This window comes from Schistocerca americana, chromosome X, assembly GCF_021461395.2.
Source record: "Schistocerca americana isolate TAMUIC-IGC-003095 chromosome X, iqSchAmer2.1, whole genome shotgun sequence".
NCBI classification, from domain to species: Eukaryota; Metazoa; Arthropoda; class Insecta; order Orthoptera; family Acrididae; genus Schistocerca; species Schistocerca americana.
In genome coordinates this window covers 665,034,390-665,053,128 of record NC_060130.1, presented here as the reverse complement: position 1 = coordinate 665,053,128, position 18,739 = coordinate 665,034,390, and the positions used below count along the sequence as shown (strand labels likewise).

At 44.8% G+C, this 18,739-nt stretch overlaps 2 protein-coding genes across 4 annotated transcripts in view; one reads left to right on the top strand and one right to left on the bottom strand.

Moving 5' to 3' along the window:
* The window catches only part of LOC124556577 (complex I assembly factor ACAD9, mitochondrial-like), a 103,396-nt gene extending 87,311 nt beyond the window's left edge, over positions 1-16,085 (bottom strand). Inside the window, exon 1 of the mRNA XM_047130535.1 lies at positions 15,718-16,085. Within this exon, the coding sequence (XP_046986491.1) occupies positions 15,718-16,009 (292 nt within the window). The 5' untranslated portion in view covers positions 16,010-16,085. The remainder of the gene's footprint in view (positions 1-15,717) is intronic.
* Positions 16,086-16,457: 372 nt separating this feature from the next.
* The window catches only part of LOC124554752, a 207,831-nt gene continuing 205,549 nt past the window's right edge, over positions 16,458-18,739 (top strand). Inside the window, exon 1 of one of the 3 annotated variants that reach the window (XR_006968432.1) lies at positions 16,458-16,515. The gene's annotated coding sequence lies outside the window, so the exon portion shown is untranslated. The remainder of the gene's footprint in view (positions 16,516-18,739) is intronic. The other 2 variants (XM_047128401.1, XM_047128402.1) reach the window with 2 other exon arrangements.

Genomic DNA, 18,739 nt, shown 5'->3' with positions numbered 1-18,739 from the left:
GCAAGTAGAGAGCTCTGCTTGCACCCTTCACCAAATCCCCCAGCCGCCTGTACAAACTGAGGATCGCGTCAGAACCCAAGCGACAGGCATCATTGGTGCCGATGTGAGCAACTACTTGCAGACAACTGCACCCCGTATGCATGATGGCCGCAGGCAAGGCCACCTCCACATCTTGGATGAGGCCCCCCCGGCAGACAAACCGAGTGCACATTAGAATTATTTCCAGTCCTGTACGCTATTTCCTTAAGGGACTCCATCACCCACCTAACATTGGAGCTCAAAATAACCAGCAAGTCTTTGCCCCTGTGTGCCTGCTCGGGCCCTGTTGAAGGAGCGGCCAACTGCCCACTGACAGGATGAACGGGCGGGGCCAGCCTCCACATTGACCCTCCGCCTCGAGCAACGCCACTCACCCTGAGGTAAGGGCGGCCCCAACTCGCCGGGTACATTAGAAGGTGCCTCGGCGGCTGAGTCAGCAGACGCAGCAAGCGACACCTGGGGTATCTCAAGCGACGCGCCAGACCCTCTGCCGTCGCTGCACCTCTAGGCAGCAGCGGGCTGCTGGGTAAGACACATTGAAGGACCAAGAAAGTATCCTATTGAGCATTAGACCCACGAATTACATAGTTTCAGTGACTGGAAGAGCAACAGGACCAAGATCTTGGTTTGTTGGTTTGGGGTATAAAGGGACCAAACTACAAGGTCATCAGTCCATCTTTCCTGATGCAAGCAAGGCTCAAGGTACAAAAACACCCAAAGTACATTTGAGAAAGTAAAAGGGGAAAAGGAATGGGGAACCACATCTAAAAAGAAAACGAATGGAATGAACATGAAACAGGGAAAACATACACCACAAGGAAAAGTAGAAGATATTAAAACCATAGAGCAGATGGTCTGGGCTGGCTGATCACACTAATAAAAGAGGATAAGTCAGCCACTCTGCAACACATTAAAATGTCCACCCCAAAAAGACAAGGGGAGATGAATAAACGTAGGGAAAACACAACCACCAAGAAAAAACAAATGCAAAGAAAATGTGACAGTTAAAATGGAGGGAGGGTGGCGGCCTTGGAGAGAAGGCTAAATGTCGACCCTTCGATGGTACAATAAAAAACTCCCTCATGAATAAAATGTAAAACTAAATCTGCAGTTGAAGCATTGTCACCCAACACCAAAGGCAGGGTGCTGGGAAGGTTAAAAGTCTGCCACAGAGGGGCTAAAAGTGGGCAGTCCAGTAAGAGATGGACAACCATCATTCGTGAGCCACAGAGACACCGAAGTGGGTCCTCGCGATGGAGGAGGTAACTGTGCATCAGCCATGTGTGGCCAATGTGGCGCCGACAGAGAACCACAGAGTCCCTGCGAGGGGCACGCACGGAGCTTTTCCACACATTCGTAGTTTCCTTAATGGCATGCAGCTTGTTGTGCGTACTGAGGTTATGCCATTCCATCTCCCAAAGGTGCACAACCTTGCAGCTATCTGTGTAAACCACTTCATGGCCCCGGTGCATGTTGAGAATAAAGAGGAAGTGACAGCGGAGAGTCGCAGGGTTAACTGAGTCCTTAGGGCCACGTGAAAGACCCAGGTGAAGCCGCGGCGTAGGTGTACACAATGGAGGTATTCGTGAATGAACCTAAAGTATAGGTGGTAAAGGTAAGGACTCCAGTTCAGAGAAAAGGGGTCGCACACGAACTGCAATTGTAAGCCTTGACCTGGGCCACCGATGAGGGAGATGAACCACCGTGGGATGGAAAATGAGACGGTAATTCGGATGCGCAGGAGAACTATGAATGTTTGCAACGTAACTGGAGAACAATTGCGCAAGCCTAACCTGTAATGGTGGGACTCCGGCCTCCACCAGGACGATGGTCACTGGACTCGTCCTGAAAGCTCCTGTCACTAGGTGAACGCAACACTGAGGGTGCTGCCGAAGAATAAACCACACTCCCATAGTCAAGGTGGGCTAGAACAAGGGCTCTCTAGAGCTGCAGCAGCGTAGAGCGATCTGCACCCCAGTTGGTGCTGCTCAGACAGCGGAGGGCATAGAGGTGCTGGCAGCACTTTCACTTAAGCTGACAGAGGTGAGGTAGCCAAGTCAATCGGCAGTCAAAAACCATTCCTAAGAATTGATATGTCTCCACTATGGTGAGTAGATTGACATTAAGGTAAAGTTCTGGTTCCAGACGAACAGTACGACACTGACAGAAGTGCATAACTCACGACTTTGCGACCAAAAACTGGAAACTGTGGGCTAGAGCCCATGACTGTGCCTTGTGGATGGTTCCCCATAGCAACACCAGTACTGGTGGAGCAGTACGAAATGCAGAAGTTGTCTGCATACAGGGAAGGTGAGATGGACTGCCCTACAGCTGCTGCTAGACCATTAATGGCCAATAAAAAAGAAGCTCTGCGGGGTCCCATTCTCCTGGATATGAGGGGAACTATGGGAGGCACCAACTTGGACACGGAAAGTACGAAGCAATGGGAAATTGTGGATAAAAATCTGGAGTGGGCCTCGGATACCCCACTCATATAAAGTGGCTAGGATATGATGTCGCCAGGTCGTGTCACACGCTTTTCATAAATCAAAAAGATGACAACCAGGTGTTGCAATCTGGAAAAGGCTGTTCGGATGGCATACTCAAGGGACACAAGATTATCAGTGGTAGAGTGGCCCCGGTGGAAGCCGACCTGACATGGAGCCAGTAGGCCACGTGGCTCCAGGACCCAACCCAACCGCCGACACACCATATGTTCCTTACAAAGAACAGTGAGGCTGATGGGTGGGTCAATAGCTATCCACATCAAACTGGATTTTACCGGCTTTAAGCACCGGAATGATGATGCCCTACCACCATTGCGATGGAAAGATGCCATCGCACCAGATCTGGTTGAAGATGAGGAAATGTCGCTTGTAGTCAGATAAGAGACGTTTAATCATCTGACTGTGGATCCAATCTGGCCCAGGACCTGTATCGGGGCAATGTGCAAGAGCTCTGAGGAGCTCCCACTCTGCAAATGGGGCATTAATGGTTCACTGTGGCATGCAGCGAACGAGAGGACTTTCCTTTCCATCCGCCATTTGAGGGTGCACAAGGCTGGGGGGTAGTTCTCCAATGCAGAGGCTCAAGCATAGTGCTTAGCCAAGTGCTCAGCAATCGTGTTTGCGTCGGTAGATAACACATCACTGATGTTAATGCCAGGGACACCTGTTGGCGTCTGGTACCCAAAAAGACGTCTGATTTTCATCCACACTTGGGAAGATGACATATGGCACCCAATGGTCGAGACTTATCTCTCCCAACACTCCTGCTTCTGTCTTCTGATAAGCTGGGGAACGTGGGCATGGAGCCAATTAAAGGCTATGAGGTGCTCCAGGGAAGGGTGCCACCTATGCCGCTGTAGAGCTCGCCGACGCACCGTAATTGCCTCAGCGACTTCCGGCGACTACCAAGGGACCACCCTACATTGGGAGCACCCTAAAGGGCAAGGGATCGCATTTTCTGCTGCAGTAACGATTGTTGCAGTCACCTGCTCAACCATCACATCGGTGTTCCCGTGTGGGGCAGAGTCAACGGTGACCGCAGAGGAGAAAGTTTCCTGGTCTGCCTTGTTAAAAGCCCATCTGGACAGGTGTCTGTGGGCCTGATGCCGGGGCAGTGACATAAAGATGGGGAAGTGGTCACTACCGCACAGGTTGTCATGTGCTCTCCAGTGGAGAGAAGGGAGAAGTCCTGGGCTGCAAACTGATAAATCAATGGCCGAGTAACTACCACAAGCCACACTGACACGTGTGGCGGCCCCAGTATTTAAGAGGCAGAGGTCGAACTGAGACAGTAAAGTTTCGACATCTCTGCCTCGGCCAAGAAGCACGGTGCCACCCCACAAGGGGTTACGGGCATTAAAATCTCCCCAAAGTATGAAAAGTTTAGGGAGTTGATCAATCAGTGCAGCTAATACATTCAAGGGTATTGCACCATCTGGAGGAAGATATACATCCCAGACAGTTATTTCCTGTGTCGTCCTTATTCTGACAGCCGCAGCTTCAAGAGGGGTTTGAAGGGGCACAGGTTCACTACAGACTGAGTTTTGGACTTAAACGCAAACTCCACTGACAGGGGTCTGCAATGCCGGGAACCAGGTTTCCTGGAGCGCAACGCAGAAAGCAGGTGTAAAACTTAAAAGTTACCGTAGCTCAGTGGAAAAAAATGCCGCAGTTCCACTGAAGGATCACGTCATTGTGAGACTGGGAAGGCATCGTACAGTCAATGAGGCAGTTTATGCCTCAGGGCCACCTGTTGCCAGCGACTTATTGCCTGAGCAGTCTACAACCACTGTGTCTGAGGGTCCAGCAAGATCTAGGTCCTCAGCGAACGCCAGAATATCGACCTTATCCTCAGACGCAGAGCTTGTAGGTAGCGATGATGAGGGTGCCACCACAATTTCCTTAGTATTAGGGGGTCTCCTTTTTGGACTTTTCTCGCTGCTTCTTGGGTTTCTATTGCTGGGAGGTCTTCACTGATTCAGTCTCCAGGACTGAGGATGATCGTGAAGCCCTACGACCAGCTGCTTTTGGGCACTTCAGCCACTGGCAGGCGTCATCTTTCCCATTAGCAGAAACCTGGAAAGGGAGTGACCCGAGAGACCCCTTCCTAGTTAGAGGAGCTGAAGAAGATTTATGCTTCTCTGGCTGAGAAGTGGGGACTGGCGTCCCCAATGGCCCAATGGTTAAGGGGAGGGGGGGGGGGGGGGGCAGTGCTCCCGAGGTAGGTGGTGTGGGAGCAACAGGGGGGAAGCGGGGAAGTTCCCCCCACCATCAAGGGGGTAGGTGTAGCCTTCTGGCTCTCAGAGCCGACTGGAATTCACAGAACTGATGAGGCTACAACTGGTCTCATATCAGCAGCGTATGAGGGGGATCATAGCCACAGGATGTAGGCGTTCCTCCCATGGTGTGGCCAGGGAGGGGAATGATTTAGAGTAGTACTTTCTTGCATTGTACTGAGATTGGGAATGCTTAGAGACTGCTGGTGTTTGATCACCAGCAAGTGATGATGTGGTATGCTTCATCGTGCATCATCCGCCTGATGCAACCCACTCCGACCAGGGACCTTCCCACAGGCGCCACCTAGCCACAGCAAAGGTCACCTGGGAGGATGGCCATTGCCAGGAGTCCCGATGCCCCACGGTGATGGGCACCTACTCCTTGGCATACATGGGGAGTTAATGGTGCAGACATCAGCAGAGCAATCCCTGTGTTGTCAGAGGGCTACAACCAACAGGGTACATGGCGGCCCTACCACAACGAACTGGGTACCGTGCTGGATATGAGGTGCAAAGAAGTCCATGGTCATCATCGGTGCAAAAAGCGACACTGCATACTGCAGGGTGGAAAATGCAGCCAGGAAGGCGTCCTCGCCCAAGAGATGCAGAATGAGCTGGACTGCAGTGCAACAACGAGAAGGTGGGCTAAAGATCTCAAGGCATGATGGACACAATGCACCATGTAAGCCGCCCTTCCCCAATTGGCTTGCTCTTTGGGAAAATTTTGAAAAATGGAGGTCAAACCCTACAGGGGACCATCACATAAAGGCCGAAACATGTGAGACTCCTTTTAATCACCTCATACGACAGGCAGGAATACCTTGGGCATATTCTAATCCCCAGACCCACAGGGGGTGGTCCCAGAGAGCTGTCAGAAGTTGGCCCACACGATTGAAGAGGGAGTTAAAAGAGCTAGTGAATGAACCAGCTAGCTTTTTTGCTATCCCAAAGAACGCGACAACACTGTGCATGCAACTGTTTATAACAAATGCAGTTTCCCATTGTAGGATGACAGTTAAAAACGCATTCTACCTGGTCATCACAACTGGGGAAATGTTGTTCATCATAGGTCGCCAGCAATGAATAAAGCCTCCAGTTGGCCTTAGTAAGCTGCCATTTGGGTGTGCTTGTAGGTGGGATATGATACAGGAAACAGACAGCACAGGGGAAATGGTTGCTTGAGTATGTGTCAGAAAGAACGAACCACTTGAGACGATGGGCAAACTGGGCAGTGCAGAAGGGTAGGTCCAAATGGGAATAGGTGTGCATGAATTCTGAAAGGAATGTGGGTGCTCCTGTGATAAGACAAAGGAGGTTAAGTTGATTGAGAAGGTCAGCCAAGGGGGCACCTCTGAAACAGGTTCTGGGAGAACCCCAAAGGGGATGGTGCACATTAAGGTCAAAAAGCAGCAGAAAGGGGTAATATAGCTATCCAGTAGGATGAGGAAGTCTGTCCTGGTGACATTGAATGACAGAGGGATGTAAATAGTACAAAGGGAAAAGGTCAAGTGAGGAAGGAACAGGCGAAATGCAACAGCTTGAAGGTGGGTAGTTAGGGAGTTGGACTGACTATGAACGTCATCCCGTATGAGCAGCATGACTCCACAATGAGATGCAATGCTGTCTGGAAGGTCAAAATGGACCAGGAAGAAATGTGAGATCTCAAAGCGATCGTCAGGATGCCATTTTGTTTCCTGGAGGCAGATAACAAGCAGGCACTGCATTTCTAAGAGAATCTGTAAATCCTCTTTGTTTGATCTAAGGCTGCGAACATTCCACTGAAGGAGAGCTATAACGAGGAAAGGGGAGCAGGGAAAAAATGAAGGGGTGTCACCTCGTCAGCCTTCAAAGACTCTCTGCTACAGGGAGCAGAGGCTGGAGGGATCCTGCTCCATGAGATCTACAAAGACATCAGCAGTCGCCCTCTGTCGATCTGCGGAGTCCAGGGCAGAAAAATGGTTGGTGGTGCATACGGGCGACATACAGGCATACAGGTGAGCGTATCACGTGGTGACACCATCAAAGAGGATCTCAGAGTTGGCGAAGGAGACGACCATTTGCCTTTCTTTGACTTCTTGGAGCCTTTCCGGGTGGCAGAGGAATATTCACATTTTTGTCATCTGGAGGGACAGTCTTTGCAGGAGTATTACTTCTGTCCTTTCCAGCCTGCCGGTTTTGTAGCAGGTGACTTCTCCCCGTGAGACGAAGTTTGGTTGCTTGTTGCAGAGCTGGACAAGGAGACGGCAATGCTAGCATTACACTGGGTGATTTCACAACTGCAGTGCTGAATTTGATGTTGCATGTCTGCATGGGCATGTCTGGCGTAAAGCAAGATGTAGCAAGAACAATAATATAAGTGCCAGATGGTAAAAAGCAGGGTTTGCAAATAGCCAATAACTTGCGATCAACCGGGTAAGGCAATCTTCCTTTACCCATACGGCCGGGACAGCCCACTCATCAAGATACATGGGACAATCTTAAGAGGAGGCTGCATGGTTGCCATTGCAGTTGATACAGCAGGGAGAAGGATGCAGACAATTGCCCTCGTGGGCATCTCTACCACGGGATACACATTTGGCAGTGTGTTTACAGGACATTTGAGTGTACTTGAAATGATTATACTGGGAGCAGTACATCAGGTTCAGAATGTACAGTTGGACTGTAATAACTTCATAGCCTGCTTTGATCTTGGACAGAAGCATCACTCTATCAAAGGTGAGAAAAAGTGTGTTTGGGCACTAAGGATGCACCTACTTTCTTCATCACCTGAGAGACTGCAATGACACCCTCATCAGAGGGGTACATTTTTGATTTCTGCCTCGGTCAGACCATCGAGCAGACTAGTGTAAATAACACCATGGGAAGAATTCCATGTCCAATGGGTCTCGACACAAACAGAATAGCGGTGCAGGAGCGAAGCTGCAAGCAGCAGTTGTGCTTGAGAATCAGAAGTAGCCTCAAAAAGCAAAGTGTCATTGCATAAATGAGAGCAGAATTTCACAGGGCCGGCAATTGCATCAACAGCTTTCCGAATAAGAAACAGATTTACTGTTGCAAAGGACTGACTGTCTTCAGTATGCAAAACCACGAGGAAGCGTGGTGCACATGGGAGGGTCTTGGAATCGGGAGCTTCATTCCTTTTAAGTTTGGTAGATGTGGACTGCAAAGATGACGATTGGCTCATTGTGAAAAATTCCCCCATGACTGCCAGCGTCTCCAATGGTGCACTCCTTCCAACTGGGGGCTCACCCACCTTAGGAGATTGTTCACATCTCAGGTCATACCTCCCAAACACCTGACAGAGAGATCAATCGGCAAGTTGGGAAGGCAGCAGCTCAGGTAATCATCCCTCCCTAGTGCTGGCCTGTAGCAGGGGGTACATGCGAACTCTACCTATCAACACCGGGCTAGGAATTACACGTTACACAGTTATCCGTTATGCATCAGACACGTGGGTCAGTCTTCAGGAGTGCACAAGAAGGGAGAAGAGAAAGAGAAATCTCAAATGCTAAAGTGGAGGAAGGTAGAAGCTGAACACAGAACAAAGGAATTAAATGCAGAGGAGAGTATTCTGATACTGACTACCAAAAATGAAGAATACATTTCCCAAAACAGCCCAGACACATTCCCCAAGGGAGGGGAAAAAGAACAGCAACAGGATAGACATGCAGCACAGGAGGAAAAAGATGCTGCAAAGACTGGGGTCCCGCAGGAATCAAGCAAGAACCCTCCTAAGAGCAGCGAGCCCCGGGGGAGAGGGAGGAGGGGGTGGACACAGTCATGAACCAAAAATTTAAAATGAAACAATCATATAAAACAAAATGTATGCAGATTCATTGGTAGACTGCTAAAAAAATTGAGGCATTGTGCATCACATAGATGCTTACTGTTAAAATTACTAGTATACACACCAAGGGTCAACGGAAGCGTCCAATTCCACCCGTCTGCTTTGACTCATGACATAATGATGGTGGTGTGTGAAGTCACTATGATGCAGAGATTTTGACTTGGTTGTGTTCGTAGATGTGGTGGTGCGGTTGGTGGTACCCTCTGGTGGTGTATGTGCACTTGCCAAGTTTAAATTGTTGTATTGGGTTCATTTTAGATTTGCTTGTGATCGTGTTAACATGGCTTTGAGTTTACGTAGTTTCTGTGGTAACGTGGGTTGTGGAAGTGTTTTCAGTGAGTTATTAAGGTTTTTTTTTGTTTATGTGTTAGCTGTTTTTGTTGGGTTCTATTAGTTTCGTGTTTGTTGTGCAGAGAAAAGTTTAATTTGTTTTTTTGTTAGGTATGGCTATGACAGTGAAATTCACAAGTGTACAATTGTGTTCGAAGACGGGTGAAGATACGATATCTGTTGTAAAATTTCTGCAGATGTTTAGTCTTATTGAAGAATATGTTAGGTGTAATGTTTCTGGCAACAATATGAGGCTTATGAGAGTTCCAGTGGCTCGGACCAGCAACGCGTATACAGGGCGTCATCAGCGCAATAAAATCTGCTGGCCGAGAGATCTAGGTTGGCCACAATGGAGATTGGTTTGCTTACTTATTTTGGATATAGGTCCTCTATAGGTTTTTGTGCACATGAGAAGTTGTGTGAGAGAGAAATGTTTTGGATTGGCTTTCGTTTTGTCTAGAGGTTTATTCAGAGTATGTCAAATATAGAGGGAAGTTGGTCGGTTGGGTTGTTTTGGGTAAGGAGGCCAGACAGCGAGGTCATCGGTCTTATCGGTTTGGGGAAGGACGGGGAATGAAGTTGGCCGTGCCCTTTGAAAGGAACCATCCCGTCATTTGCCTGGAGCGAATTAGGGAAATCACGGAAAACCTAAATCAGGATGGCCGGACGCGGCATTGAACCATCGTCCTCCCGAATGCGAGTCCAGTGTCTAACCACTGCGCCACCTCGCTCGGTGAAGTTGGTCGGGTCAGGGGTGGTTGCTGAAATTGATGAATCACAGTTTGTTAAGAGGAAGTCTCAGAGGGGCAGCTCTCGGGCAGGTCTGTGGGTGTGGAGGGCTGTTATATTGGTGGTTGGGTATGCTGATTGTGTTTTTAGGGTTTTGCAAGGTCATAGTGAGAGGGAATTGGTGGGTTTGATTGAGGAATATGTTGAGGAGGATAGCACTATAGTTTCTGATGCATTTTCGTCTCTTAGGGGTTTGGGGAAGAGGCGCTCTTCCAAACTGCAATCTCATTTAAATGATTATTGCTGGATTGCTGGCAGATGAGTGCCCCTGAGAATTATTGTATTTTTCATGTTTTTTTTTAGGGTTGTGGGTAGGATGTATAGGCCAAGGGTGGTGAGTTAATGGGGTTGGGTGGGTGTTGAGGGGGGGGGGGGGGAGGTGTAGGTATTGTTTGTGCAGGTGGGGTTGATGGGGCAAGTTATGGTTTGAGAAGAAAATTTGAGATTATGCTTGAGAGGACCAGATTCATTGCAGTTTTTGTTTTTGTAAGGTGTGATTGATATTGGTTAATTTTTGTGATTTTTCTTTGTTAGTGGTTTTTTTTTATGGGGATTAGTCAGGTGATCTGGAGTTGGTTTATGGGTGGCAGGTTAAGGGTGTTTTAGGAGACTTTTTGTGTTTGGTGAGTGAACATGGTGGCTAACCTAGATCGTATTGCCGAATGCTGTTGTTGGAAAGGAATTTTTGTTTTGGTTTTATTCTATAGTAATTGTGATGTTTTGTTGTATATTTATGATAGGTCAGTTGTGTTTTAATTGATGTAATGAATGTGGGTTTTTTGAGATGTTGGGGTTTTAGTTCAACTTTTCAGAGGTGTGGGTGTCAGTTTTTATTTGGAATCAATAACCGCAGTTGAGCTATATAAGTCAAAGGGAATGACCAATTCCACTCTTCAGAGTTGTAGGGTTTGGACTCTGGGTATCGATAGCTGCGGTTGAGCTATACAGATCATAGGAAATGACCAATTCCACTTTTTGGAGTTCTGAGTGTTGGTTTTTTTGGTAGATCAGAGGAAATGTCCAATTCCTGTTGTTTTTGTTGGTGTAGCGGTATGCTGTAATTTAAGTTTTTTTTCATATTGTTTGTTATGGGATCGTGCAGTGTTTTTTATTGTTGTATGTTTAGTGTCATTCCAGAAGGGCCCGGTTCCACCAATCTACTTTGACCCACAATGTCACCAATAAGGCAGAAACCACAACTTTCAGAGACAGTCAGGTCAAAATGGTGACAAAGAAGTCACTATGTATATATGCCAACAAATGCAAAATAACAAAAATGACAGTAATGTCTCACTCCAAAAATAAAATGAAACTAATGTGATAGAATCTGACATTTCCCTTGACCTATATCGTTCAACTGCAGCTATCAATACAAAGAACCCAACTTCTACAACTCCAAAGAGTGGAACTTGACATTACCTTTGACCTATATAGATCATCCACAGCTACTGATTCCAAGAAACCATCACCTACAACTCCAAAAAGTTGAACCAAAATCTCAAAAACACCATACTCACAACATCAATTAAAACACAATCAACACACCATAAATATACAACAACAAAACTTCACGGGTCGACAGAAGTGTCCGATCCCACGCGTCGGCTTTGACCCGTGACGTAAGGGTGTTGTCGTGTGTGACGTCATGATGGCACGGAGTTTGGTTTGAGTGTGGCTGTCTCCAGTTCTGTTTTATCTTATTTTATTTACTTTTCTGATCTGTTCGTTCTATCTCGTGAGATTTTTTTTTTTTATTTAAAAACTCTTATTACTTATTTTAATTATCTGTTTCCTCGAATTTCTGTTTTAGTTTATTATATTTATCTCTCTGATCTGTTCATTCTATCCCGTGAGATTTTTTTTTTAAAAAGACAAAAAACACTAATCAGCTACTGAAGCATCTTTATCTTCTATGGGTTGCTGGGGTTACGACCCCTGGGGAGGTGGGTGGGTATTCATGCATGGCTGTCTTCACTTACACGTTGTAGCTACGCAAGGCGTCTAAATTTGTTTATATTTAGTTTGCCCCCCACCCAAAACACCTTATTTCCCGCGCTTGTCCCGTTAGTGTCATTAGGCTTCTTGTGGAAAGTGTGTGTGTTTGTTTTTGTTTCCGCCATATTTGTGATGTCATGGGTCAAAGCAGACGGGCGGGATCGGACGCTTCCGTATTTCCAACTTCACAATTACTACAGAATAAAACCAAAACAAAAATTACTTACCAACAACAGCCTCTGCCCCAATACCATGTATGATGGCCATCTCCCACTCACACACACACACACACACACACACACACACACACACACACACAAAAAATTCACAACCTGTCACCCATAAACCAACCCCAAACCATCCAAATCACACCCACAAACAAACCAGCAACAAAGAAATGACACTAAAGTTAACCAAAGTCAGTCACACCTTAAAACTCCAACCAAACTGGTCCTCTCCAATATAATCTCAAATCACCCTCTCAAACCATAACTTGCCCCATTAAACCCACCCCCACAAACAATACCCCCAACCTCCCTCTCCAAAAACCACACACAAAACCCCATTAACTCACCACCCTCGGTCTATAAATCCTACCCACAACCCCTAAAAAAAAAAAAGTTAAAAATACAATAACTCTCAAGGGCACTCTTCTGCCAGCAATACTCATCTAAATGAGGTTGCAGTTTGGAAGAGCGCCTCTTCCCCCTTCCTATAACGCTGATTTAATCGCCCCCTTCCACCCCAAAACCCCTCTATCGTGTTAGTACAAGCCCCAGTTTCATAATACTTACACATAATACTGTGATTAACTGCTAAATCATTATAACCTCTCTTCCCCTATCCCCTATCAGACGAAAATGCATCAGAAACTATAGTGCTATCCTCCTCAATATATTCCCCAATCAAACACACGAATTCCCTCTCAATACGACCTTGCAAAACCTTAAAAACACAATCAGCATATCCAGCCACCAATATAACAGCCCCCCCCCACACCCACAAATCAGCCCGAGAGCTGCCCGTCCCATACTTCCTCTTACCAAACTGTGACCCATCAATTTCAACAACCACCCCCGACCAAACCAACTTCCCCCTCTACTTGACATACTCTGAACAGACCTCTTGACAAAACGACAACCAATCCAAAACAGTTCTCTCACTCACAACTTCTCATGCGCACAGAAACTTATAGAGGACCTATAATAAAAATAATAACTAAGCAAAACAATCTCTCTCATAGCCAACCTATACTTCTCGAACCATGTACAGTGACTAATCAACCGCCAGATATTATCGCGCCAACAGGTGAGATCGGATGCTTCTGTCGACCCTACCTAACATATTCTGCAATCAGACCAAACATCTGCAGAAATTTTATGACAAGCATCATATCTTCACCCATCTCCGAACGCAATGATATGCTTATGAATTTCACTGTCATTGCCATACCTATAGCACAGCAAAAATGAAACTAATAAATACTAACAAAAGTGCCTAACACGCAAAAAAAAACCTTAATAACTCACTGAAAACACTTCCACAACCCACGTTACTGCACAAACTACGTAAACTCAAACCTGTGTTATCACAATCACAAGCGAACCTCAAATGAATCCAGTACGACACGTTGAACTCGGCAAGCATCCAATTCCACCCGTTGGTTTTGACCTGTGACGTAAGGCTGTTGTGTTGTGTGGTGTCACAACGGTGCGGAGCTTACTTTGTGAGAGTGGTGTTTTTGTAGGTGTCATTTTGATGTGAACGGTGGTGCTCTCTGGTGGTGTGTTTATGTGTTGTGTGTTAGGTGATGTTTTTGGTTTAGTTTGCGTGTGTGGTGTGTTTATAGGTGGCTTATTGTTGTAGCCGGTGGTTGTCTCTGGTGGTATGTTTATGGGTAATGTGTTATGTGGCGTATGGGGTTCATTTGCGTGGTAGCATGGCACGTGTGTGGTATCGGTCATGACTGTGCTTTCATTGGAATATTTTTTGGTGAGTTAACGATTTTGGTTTTATTATGTCGACGTTATTGTAGTTTTTTTCTGTTCATTGTGTGTGAATTTTGGTAAATTTCTTTGTTTATGTCTTTGGTAGGTATGGATATGACAGACAAGGTCAACAGTTTTCAGTAGACGGCGATGATGGGGGACAGTGCGTCGTCTCTAGTAAAATTTCTTCGACTATTCGGATTTTTGGATGAAGTCGTGAAGTGTTTAGTGTGTCATGAAGAAATGAGGCTTACTAAAGTTCCAGCTTCTCGGACCAGGGACAGCTGTATGTGGAGATGTCGTAAGGATAATGGGTCAAGGGAAGTGTTCGATTCCAATTTTGTTGGTTTTGTGGTGTCACCGCCAGACACCACACTTGCTAGGTGGTAGCCTTTAAATCGGCCGTGGTCCATTAGTATACGTCGGACCCGCGTGTCGCCACTGTCAGTAATTGCAGACCGAGCGCCGCCACACGGCAGGTCTAGAGAGACGTACTGGCACTCGCCCCAGTTGTACAGCCGACGTTGCTAGCCATGGTTCACTGAGAATTACGCTGTCAATTGCCGAGACGATAGTTAGAATAGCCTTCAGCTAAGTCAATTGCTACGACCTAGCAAGGCGCCATTTATCCTTTGCTATGTATCTAATGAAGCATGTACAGTAACAAGAACAATGTTCACCAATTGTGGATTAAAGTTAAGTATTCCAGCAGCTACGTACTTTTCTTTATAGCATTCATTACGTATCCTGTTTCAGACCTCACGTCAGCCTGCGTGAGTTTAAGCGCGTGCCTTTCGGTTACCCGTCACTATGGATTGGCTGTCTTGCCAGTCCACAACAGGTTTGTTGTGTTTTTTGAAGTAGTTATGGTTGTGGACGTGGTTTTAGTTCTGCGTTTTATGATTTGGTATCGGCAGTTTTTGTTCACCTATATAGGTCAAGGGAAGTGTTCGATTCCAATGTGTGGTTCCTGTGGGTGTTCCAGTATCAGGAGTTGCTGTTGGGCTATATAGGTCAATGGAAGTGTCCGATTACAGAGCATATTGTGTATAGTGAAATTTGGGGAGGTTTGTGTTGTTTTTTTTCCGTCGTTTTGTGTGGTGGTGTGTGTCTAAATTTGTTTATATTTACTTTGTCCCCAGCAAAAAGTCCCTAATTTCACCCGCTTGTCTCGTTAGTTTTTTTGTCGAAGGTGTGTATGGTGGTTTTTCAATGTATTTTCGTGTTTGTGGTCATGTTTACATAAAGACGTCATAGGCCCCATATTGGAGTCGCAGTCTATGGTCGTTTCCGCTATATTAGTGACGTCATGGGTCATAGCAGACGGATGGAGTCGGACGCTTCTGTATTTCCCACCACCAGAGGGTACCACCAACCACACCACCACATCTACAAAAACAACCAAGTCAAAAACTCCGCGGCGTACGGACGTCACACACAACGTCATTATGTAACGAGGCAAAACAGACGGGTGGAACTGGACGCTTCCATTGATCCGAAAATCGAGCTTATATCTAATATTACCGCGTCATTATTGACCCGAAACATTTGTGGACGGAACACACAAGAGGGGAAATACAGAGTATCCTCGACCACACAATTTAAGGTGTGTTACCAGTACGGTTTGAGACGTAATGCGAATATTTGTTAAATAGCTGGCACTGATCTTATCGACACATTATTTCACGGCACTTAGTACAAAAGCCAAGAAAAATATGAATCATAATTTTAGGATTCCCTGGGTGACAGGCATGTTACACACACTAAGTCCAATTGCAACAGTAAAGCAAGTAAACACTGTTTTACCATCGCAATTTACAAAACAAACGAATGACAAAGAGTGAGAAGCTATGGTATCCTCGAATTGGGTATCTAGATAGTGAATGCTACTGTAAAAGCATCTCAAAGAGTCGCATGTATTCGTTCGTTCTACATTTTTCACCCACCTTCGGAGAAAAACCGTTCGACGGGTGCCACGAGTTCATTAAGACACTGCAATTCTTCTTTGTCCAAAACTTCTGGATACGTTAGAACATTAGTGTCAAAATGTCCTAAAAATAAGCCCTTCACGAATGGTGGTCTGTCTAATTTCGGCTTTCCACTTATTTGAGCCTCAGTAACGGTATCAGTTTTTACAATAACAGCATCTTCCGTAAGTTTTTGAGACAGCTGACGTGATACCCGAGACGAACTGATTACTCTTCGCGACAAGTGTCGCAACTTACTAAAGTTCATCATTGTATTCTTAACATAACAAGTGTCATAAACTTTATACACCCACTTCCCACATGCACACAACTCACAGATGTTCACAATGTTTACAAACAACGTGACCACAGTAAATGTAATTCGAAGCTTTGAACCACTACCAACGTGACAAACTGATTGGAGGAAACACTAAATTAAACCACAACGTTCAGCTTGTTACATACTTGAAATATTACTGACAGTCACTTACAGTTTAACATATTTCAAATTTGCTCTTAACAATCAATTTTGTTGATTCACCTACTCTATGTCTGTTTAATTTTATAATAAAGCAACAAATAATTTCGTATTGCTAATAGCTTTTTTAGTTTTAACAATGATTTAATAGTGATACCTATCAGCTAACATTTTAAGGTCAACATATTTTTTGCGCCTACGATTAATTCGTCCGCCTCTAATCTGTGCCAAATGCTGATCGTTAATCTTTGCCTACGTAGTAAATAGCTATCCTTTTTTTATTGGTTGATTATACAGAAGTAAGTTTTATTTCTTATAATTTAGTAATATAGTGCGCGCTTTGCTAGTATTGAAACATCATATTGATTACAGTGGAATATGATTTTCATTTCTCAGGTATTCGTCAGGACTGTCATGTGATCATAAATCAGTGCATATTAATAATTGACCAAACTACTTTTCGTGTTTACTATAGTCCTGTGACGTTTTACTTTGTACGTCTTGCACGTTTTCTCCTTTTTTTACGTTTTGTGTCATTACGAGAAATATATATAAAATTGTGTTATTTGGGACAGACAAGAAACTTTCTTCGGTTATCAGATTAATCCTACAACTTTATGAAAGGTATTGCCGAGGCACTACTTAAAATATTATAAAACCGAGCAGGTTATTTATTTTTAGAAACTTGATTTTGCAGTATATGTACTCTCTGTGAAAGACTAAAGTAAGTGGTCAGAGAATGCAACATACAGAACATAAAGTTGAATTGTTTGTGAAATATATCCCAACATCTTTCAAAATAAATACCAACAGTAGCAAAATTTATACTGAAATGGAAGTACATCTTGTCAGTTGAAGTTGAAGGCGAAGCAGTCATGCCTAATGCTGCCTCTAGTTAATTAGTTAAACTGCATACCCAATACATATGTCCTTGTGATGTGAAACTCATTGCTTCGTTTAAGAAAATAGCTTACTTTTCATTTTTATAATGAGGTAAAGTACATCACCCACCAAGTATTCATTGTCTTTGATTTTATTTGTCCTTATACTATTCAGCACAACGAGTGAGGTGATGCAGTGGTTGGCAAACTGTATCCATTCGGGAGTACGGCTGTTCAAATGTGTGTCCGGCCATCCTGACTTAGATTTTCCATGTTTTCCCTAAATTGCTCCAGGCGTATACCAGGGTCGTTGCTTTGAAATTTTCTTCCTCGTCCTCGAATCAATCTGAGCTCATACTACATCTCTTAATGATCGTTTCAATGGGACATTAAACCCTAGATTTTTTCCCATGTTTCTTTAGGGGAATTTAGGGCAGGAAGTTGACAATGGTTTTATCAGTTGGAACATCCCCATTCACCTTAGCATCCTGGGTAAACCATGGAGAATTCACGCCAGGATGGCTGAACAGTGTACAAAACCTGCTACTCCTGAATGCAAGTCCAGTGCATTAACACTGACTTAACTACCTCGCTTTGTTTACGGTTTGGAAAATTACCGCATGTACCTAGTCTACAAGGAGCTTACAACATGAAAAAGAAGTGTAATCATTGATATACTTAGAACATTTAACTTTGTAATATTACACTTCTGATAAATGTACACATATGAGCACATTATATAACAATGCTGAAAACATGAGCACGTGTCAACTCTGTATTTATCACAACTAATGTTGTAACAAAATGACTTCTCTGATTGTTTGTTTGTTTGTTTTTTAGTTCAGTCCGAAGACTGGACTGATGCTGCTCTCCATATTACTCTGTTCTGTGCAAGCCTCTTCATCCACAAATAATTGCTGCAAACTTCATTTTTTTGAACCTGGTTACTATATCTGTCTCTTGATCTCTCTACAAAAATTTTAACCCCTACACTTCCCTCCAAAACTATATTGGTGATCCCTCGATATGTCGGAATGTGTCCTGTCAACTGATCCCTTCTTTTAGTTGAGTTAAGCCACATTGTTTTTTTCTCCCCAATGCTATTCAGTACATTGTTTTTTTCTCCCCAATGCTATTCAGTACCTCATCATTGGTTATATGATACACCCATGTAATCTTCAGCACTCTTCTGCTGAACCATATTTCAAAAGCTACTATTCTCTTCTCGTCTGTACTGTATGCCGTCCATGTTTCACCTGCATACAAGGCTACACTCCATACAAGTACATTCACTGAGAGAAGTGAGTCGTAAGGGGCGTATCCAGCATTTCATTTGCTGTCCTTGTATACCCACCATTCTCCTGCCTTAGAGCACCTCCGGGATTAGTTGGTTTTCTTGTGAAGAGTTTGTGAAGTGTGGCCATGAGAGCTGTAGGTTCCACTTCCTCACAGAATGAATTCCAGGATCTACATCTACATGGTTACTCTGCAATTCACACTTAAGTCCCTGGCAGAGGGTTCATCGAACCATTTTCATACTACTTCTCTACCATTCCTCTCTTGAATGGTGTGTGGGGAATTATTATTATTATTTTTACTATTATTGTTATTAGTTTCTTCCTTTACTGCTTGCTCTATGTAC